Raw genomic sequence first — 7,282 nt, 5'->3', positions numbered from 1 at the left:
CATACATGCCCATTAGCGTAGAGTCATGGGCTACGAAAGGGCCTGCAGGAGCTTTTGGTCTCGGGAAAAAAAGGACCGATATAATTCTGGAAAACTGCGTTGGCTGGTTTCCTCCCTTTCGGGTACAAAACAGGGCGAAAACCGGATATGCCCTATAGAGGTTTCATAAACTTACTATTGCCTCTAATTAGGAAATACTTTACAAAACATTGGACTGAAAAATGAAAAAGAACCATTGAAAAGATCGACAAAAGCTGGAAAAACTACGACTGATTTAAGATAATATACATCTTTCAATTAGAAGATACGCGACATGAAGCGCATCTGTCAATTTCTAATAGAGGTTCAAACGACATAGACCGTTGCGCAGAAGATTTTTTTTTTTCAGATGCTGTTTCTCTGCTGCGGTGCCCCTATACCGAAACTATTGCTCCTCCAAGCATACAATACTTTGAATATCTTAGTTTTTTCTGAAAAAAAAAAATCTCCTCTTAGCGCCAACTATACTGATGACAGTGTCGGGGACAAAAACGGACAAAAACCAGATCAGAAGGACGTGTCAGGAGACGGCTGTTTTGTTCCCCTGATCGCCGGCCAAGCGGCCACTCGCGGGTGTGTGTGTTTGTGCGCGCTTGTGTGTGTGTGTATGTTTACGCGCCGCAGTGCCCTTTTCGGAAATGGCACGGCTGCTTCTTGCCACTGCCGGCCAGTCGACCAACGGCTCGTCGCCCCTCAAAGCGTCCCGATCCACTGGCGCCGTTGAGGGCACAGCGATGGGCCTAACAAGTCTCAGACGCCCGCCTGCCCTGAAATCCGAGCTTACTAGGGGGCTGCGGACCAGCACCGGGGACGCGAGGAGTGAGTGAGGAGGATTCCTCTGTTACCGACACCGCCGAACGAGCGCCGCGACTGCCAGGCTCCAAGGGCCCACGCAAGCGTGGGGCCCCCCTAAATAAAAAAAAGGAAAGAAGGGAAGGCCTGGAGAGAGGAACAAGGCCAACCGTCGTCGAAAGACAGTGGCTTGCAAGACGCCGAGCGAAACGGTCGTCAGTTTGAATTTGTGTACAGTTTCTTTCATATGTAGCCATTAAATCAGTTTGTTAAGTTTCACCGGAGTTTTATTCTGTGACCAAATTATCTCAACGCAGACACGACGACCACAACGATTAATACGACTGACAAAAAGTTTGGTGCCGAAACCCGGGACTCGATCTGCCGTGGATTTGTGAGCTCAACGCTTTCTTTCAACGCTCACCTCAACGCATCCACGCCAGGGACGTCTCGGCAACGATTGGTCACAACTACCGATGTCATCGATCCGGTGAGCTCACTTATTGGCTAATTAATTTCGAAGAAAATGGAACGCCTTTTAAAGAAACGGAAGGTTTTGCGCTCGCAAGTTACAAGGGTCATCAACGAATTCAACGAGCGGCAAACGTCACTAACAACTACTGAAGCTACGTTGCTGCATGCTAGACTCAGCAAGCTAGAGCAACAACTTGATACTGTCAACACGGAAATTGAACCATTGGTACCGGAAGATGACGCAGAAAACGACTACGAGCAAGTATTTGAATATCAAGACCGGATCATAACCTGCCTCGCTGGACTAAAGCTTCAAGTTGATAGTGGTCCGTTATCAACGCAGGCTGCCGTGGAATCGGCGGGTAGTGGCATCATCAGTCAAACGGCCATGCCAGCCACTCAAACGACCACGCCAGCCCCCCAAACGGCCACATCTGGGAAGACAAGAGTGAAACTGCCGAAGATCGACCTACTGAAATTCACAGGACGGCGCTCTGACTGGCAACCCTTTTGGGAAGTGTTCGAGCAGGTAGTCGATAAAAACGAAGATTTGTCTGACATCGACAGATTTCACTACCTGCGAGCATCAGTCACGGGCGACGCGGCAGCGGCACTCGCGGGTCTTCCACTGACCGCAAGGTGCTACAACGATGCCATCCAGCTGCTCAAGAAACGGTTTGGCAACGAGGAGCTTCTTGTTCAGGAACATCTCAAGAGGCTGATCGACTTGAAGCCCGTGCGCTCATCAGACGATATCCGTGGTCTTCGCCGTCTATACGATACCTTGGCGGCACACATCAAAGGCCTCGAGACGCTCGGACAAAAGCTGGAGTCCTACAGCTCGATGCTAATTCCGATCGTGCAAAGAGCGATGCCACGTGACATCCTGTTGGACTTTAGCCGAAAGTGCGTCGTCGACACCGACAGCCTCGCCTGCGAACAGAGCTCCCTCACCGATGCGTCGTCACACGCAACTAACGAAAGCGGCCAAGGTACGGTTTCTTCCCTTTTAAAGCTACTCTCCTTTCTGAGAGTAGAAGTCGAAAGTCGGGAGAATTTAAATGCATTACAATGCATGGACCTCAAGCAGCAACCTAGAGAAGAACTTAAAGGCAATTTGAGGCTGCATGGGAAAACGCATGACAGGCATGTCCGATCGGCTGCGATGCTACATCAAAACGCTACCCCATTGACCTGCTTTTTCTGCGGTTCCAACGAGCACAAAACGCAGAGCTGTGACGCCGCAAAAACTTTGGAAGAGAAGAAACAACTTCTGCGGTCGTCCGGCCGATGTTTCAAGTGCACTAAATCTGGACACCAGTCACGAGCATGCCGCGTAAGCATCCAGTGCAACAAATGTCGCAAGAAGCATGCTAGCACAATGTGCGACCCTTCGTACACCGGAAACAGGCCACCTGAGCCGAACCGCACCGTAACGAACGCGCAAGTAAGCCTCGAAACTACTACGACGGGAAACGGCTCTACTTCAAAAAAAAACCGTTTTGCTGCAGACCGCAACTGCATTATGTAGTGGAGAGACTGGTAAGGCTCAGGTACGAGTTCTGTTCGACGGGGGAAGTCAGCGCTCCTACATCACAGCTGACACCTCGCGGAAACTGGGATGTACGCTTCTCGGGCATGAGAGGTTGACCGTCGGGGTGTTCGGAGGCCACCAAGCCGAACGCGAGTTCCGAAGAGTAAAGGTTACACTAAAGACTAACCGCGGAGACGATCGGGAACTCGAAGTACTGGAAACAGATACCATCTGCGATCAACCTATTCCCTCACCACCAGAGAGAATAATGAAACGACTAAAGTCCCTTGGTTACGAACCGGCCGAATTCTCAAACAACAACGGGACAGAATGTGTTGATCTGCTTATCGGATCTGACCACATATGGGACCTTACCACAGGTAGATCGGTCAAATTAGAAAACCGACTGAGAGCAGTGGAAACATCAGCGGGCTGGACTGTTCAAGGGCCCATTGAGGACGATGCCGAGCAGACCCACTGCTTCCAAACCGTGACACTACGAACATCTGTAATCGAGAGGCAGACGACAGATATTCTGACTAAATTCTGGGATTTGGAATCGATTGGAGTAAAGGAGGTCGAGGAGAACGACGAAATCTGTCAAGCTTTAGAGTTCTTTGAGGACAACATCAAGCGAGTCGGTAACCGCTATGAGGTTGCATTGCCTTGGAAATCCGAGATTTCGCTCGAGGATAACCGAGAAATTGCTCTGAAGCGCCTCAATCAATTGGCGAACCGACTCAAAAGAGCTCCTGACCTTCTCGAAGAATACGACGCGGTGATCAGGCAGTACGATATTCTAGACATGGCAGAACGGGTAGAGGTAAAGGCCGACCACAACCACTGCGTTTACCACATGCCTCATCAAGCAGTGCTCCGTGATTCCAGAAAATTGAGAGTTGTATTTGACGCTTCTTCCCACGCTAAAAGTACAAGGAGCCTTAATGACAACCTTGAAACAGGACCCAACTTAACGGCAGACCTCGTCGGGCTTTTGCTCAATTTTCGCAAGTATCGAGTTGCGCTTGTCGCGGACATTGAGCAGGCCTTTCTGCAAATTGGAGTGCGAGAGCAAGACAGAGACGCTCTGCGATTTTTTTGGTTCCGAGAGACTCCTCAGGCCGGTACTTCGTTGCCTCCCATTGAAACGTGGCGCATGAAGCGAGTACCGTTTGGAACCACCGCAAGCCCGTTTCTGCTCTCCGCTACCCTTCAGCACCACTTGAAAGCTTGCGAGGAAGAGTTTCCCCACACTGCCAGCCAGCTACAGCAAAGCCTTTATGTAGACGACCTACTAACCGGTGCAGATGACGAAGAAGGGGCTCTGAAGCTCTACAACGAAGCCAACGCGATCTTCCACTCCGCCTCGATGAAGTTGCACAAGTGGTCGTCGAATAACGAGAGGCTACGCCGGCTATTTGGGCAAGACGGCAGCGAAAATAAGTCTCTAGGATTCCTCTCAGGGGTGCTGAAAGTGCTGGGACTGACCTGGGACCCCATTACCGACCGCCTGACCTTTGCGCCATGTGTCGCAAGCTCCAAAACAATGGAGACAGACACCAAACGTTCCATGCTGCAAACTACCGCACGGATCTATGACCCACTGGGATGGCTGTCACCCTTTATCGTACGGGCTAAGATCCTGTTTCAGCAGCTGTGGCGCCAGAACGTCGAATGGGACGATGCCCTACCAAACGACATAGCTGAAGGCTGGAAAACCTGGTATTGTGAATTGAAACATCTTCCCGAGATACAGGTACCAAGGTACTACGGAGCGGACTTCAGTGGGCCGGCTACAAAAACGCACCTGCACATCTTCGCAGACGCCAGTCCCGCGGCCTATGGGGCAGTCGCCTACCTCACCATTGCTTCGGAAGACGGCCTAACTTCAACGATTGTAATGAGCAAATCGAGGGTGGCTCCACTTAAAGAACTCACGCTAGCAAGGCTGGAGTTGATGGCATGTTTGCTTGCAACTCGATTGTGCAGCTACATAGTAAAGACTCTCGGGAAGCACCCTGATTGCGTTACTCTTTGGACCGATTCCGCGATCGCTCTCCATTGGATTCGAGGTGACACTGAGCGCTGGCAGCAGTTTGTGCGAAATCGCGTCCGTGAGATACAGCAAAGCACCGGATGCTATGAATGGAGGCACTGCCCGGGGAAAGAGAATCCTGCGGATCTCCTGACGCGTGGCGTCACAGTTTCCCGCCTTGCGACTAGTGAGATATGGTGGACGGGACCCAAGTGGCTCTGCGCACATGAAAGCGAGTGGCCAAATGGATTGGTGCAGGCAACCTTCACGGACGAGGAATTAGAGAGCAGGCAGCCAACCAAGGCACTGCCGGCCATGACATCTCAGGTGACCACGCCTGCATTAATGAACGTTAGCAGCTACAGCTCTTTCACGAGACTGATCAGAGTCACGGCTTGGGTGCTTCGTTTCATCTTTAAGGCAAGACGACGAAGCGATGAAGCCGGACCCCTCACCCCCGAAGAGCTAGATCGGGCCGAACTATTTTGGATACGGAATGAGCAGAGAGAAGGCTTTTCAAAGGAACTGCACAGCATTCGAAATCAGAAAGCGGTGCCCAACGACTCTCCGCTCAGAAATGCTTCTCTTGTGGTGGACGAAAACGGAGTTCTGAGGATTGACGGACGGCTACAACGGAGCCACTTGAGCTATGACTCCAAACATCCTGTCGTCATACCAAAGGGAAGCCACCTAGCGAAGCTGCTTGCCCACTACTGCCACCTCAAAGTGTTGCACGGAGGGATACGCCACACGCTTACGCAGCTCAGAGAAAGATATCACGTGATCGGAGCAAGGCAGCTGGTGAAAAGAATTGTAAAAGAATGCATAACGTGCCAGCGGTTCAACGTACAGCCGGCAAACGAAGTAACAGCACCGCTGCCAACAGACCGCATAACAGAAGCCCAACCCTTTCAGGTGACGGGCGTCGACTTTGCCGGACCACTTGTCGTCAAAGGGCTCTCGCCTACGAAGTGCTATGTAGCGCTGTTCACCTGCGCGGTGACTCGAGCCATCCATCTGGAGCTGGTTGCCGACATGTCGGCAGGCTCGTTTCTGCTCGCGTTTCGCCGGTTCGCTGCCAGACGAGGACTCCCGAGCACCATCTACAGTGATAATGCCCTCACGTTCAAGAAGGTCAACAGGGATTTGGGCTGCCTCTGGGATGTGATGCGAGGTGACCCGGTACAAGATCACCTTATGAACTCGCGGGTTCAATGGAAATTTATTGTGGAACGCGGACCATGGTGGGGCGGCTTCTACGAGCGTCTTGTCGGACTAACGAAGCAAGCTTTAAAGAAGACGCTAGGAACGAGCTACTTGACGTTCGAGGAAATGTCAACTACGCTGGCTGAAGTGGAAGCGGTGCTGAACTCCCGACCACTTACTCATGTTTACACAGAGCCGAACGAACCTGAACCGCTCTGTCCCGCTATGTTTCTTACCGGAAGACGGCTGACCTCTCTTCCGGAGCTGCAAAGAAAGGAAATCTCTGCCCTGTCCTGTAACCACCTGCGACAAATGATTTCAACTCGCAACAAAGCATTGCAAGGGTTCTGGAGACGCTGGTGCACTGAGTACTTAAAGGAGCTACAGCTGACCCATTCCAAAGGAGCTCAACGGGGAAAGCAAGTTAAAATTGGAGACGTGGTCCTCCTGAAAGAAGCCCTACAGCCGCGGCAAATGTGGAAGCTGGGAATAATTGAAAGGGCATTCACGGGAAGAGACAACCGAACAAGAGCTTTTGAAGTCCGACTGCCAGGGGGAACCAGACTTCGCCGTCCAATTCAGTTGCTCTACCCTCTGGAACTCTCCGACTAACAAATGACTTCGTCATTTCGGGGGGGAATGTGTCGGGGACAAAAACGGACAAAAACCAGATCAGAAGGACGTGTCAGGAGACGGCTGTTTTGTTCCCCTGATCGCCGGCCAAGCGGCCACTCGCGGGTGTGTGTGTTTGTGCGCGCTTGTGTGTGTGTGTATGTTTACGCGCCGCAGTGCCCTTTTCGGAAATGGCACGGCTGCTTCTTGCCACTGCCGGCCAGTCGACCAACGGCTCGTCGCCCCTCAAAGCGTCCCGATCCACTGGCGCCGTTGAGGGCACAGCGATGGGCCTAACAAGTCTCAGACGCCCGCCTGCCCTGAAATCCGAGCTTACTAGGGGGCTGCGGACCAGCACCGGGGACGCGAGGAGTGAGTGAGGAGGATTCCTCTGTTACCGACACCGCCGAACGAGCGCCGCGACTGCCAGGCTCCAAGGGCCCACGCAAGCGTGGGGCCCCCCTAAATAAAAAAAAGGAAAGAAGGGAAGGCCTGGAGAGAGGAACAAGGCCAACCGTCGTCGAAAGACAGTGGCTTGCAAGACGCCGAACGAAACGGTCGTCAGTTTGAATTTGTGTACAGTTTCTTTC

The 7,282-nt window shown here is 52.2% G+C and overlaps 1 protein-coding gene across 1 annotated transcript; it reads left to right on the top strand.

The window, feature by feature from the left end:
- The first annotated feature begins 1,357 nt into the window (after nt 1-1,357).
- On the top strand, nt 1,358-6,692 carry LOC146191896 (uncharacterized). Its single transcript, XM_084600395.1, has 2 exons — nt 1,358-2,297; nt 2,905-6,692. The coding sequence occupies exons 1-2, from the start codon at nt 1,358-1,360 to the stop codon at nt 6,690-6,692; spliced, it is 4,728 nt and encodes a 1,575-aa protein (XP_084456521.1).
- The last annotated feature ends 590 nt before the right edge of the window (nt 6,693-7,282 follow it).

The sequence above is a fragment of the Amblyomma maculatum genome, chromosome 4 (genome assembly GCF_055883805.1).
Source record: "Amblyomma maculatum isolate TAMU_Amacu chromosome 4, ASM5588380v1, whole genome shotgun sequence".
NCBI classification, from domain to species: Eukaryota; Metazoa; Arthropoda; class Arachnida; order Ixodida; family Ixodidae; genus Amblyomma; species Amblyomma maculatum.
Note: the sequence above shows the minus strand (reverse complement) of the source record. Positions and strands in the feature narration are given on the sequence as shown.

Coding starts and splice junctions, on each gene's coding strand:
- LOC146191896 (XM_084600395.1), top strand. CDS start 1,358: ATGGAACGCCTTTTAAAGAAACGGAAGGTTTTGCGCTCGCAAGTTACA. Junction 2,298..2,904: donor AACTAACGAAAGCGGCCAAG/GTACGGTTTCTT, acceptor CCTACATCACAG/CTGACACCTCGCGGAAACTG.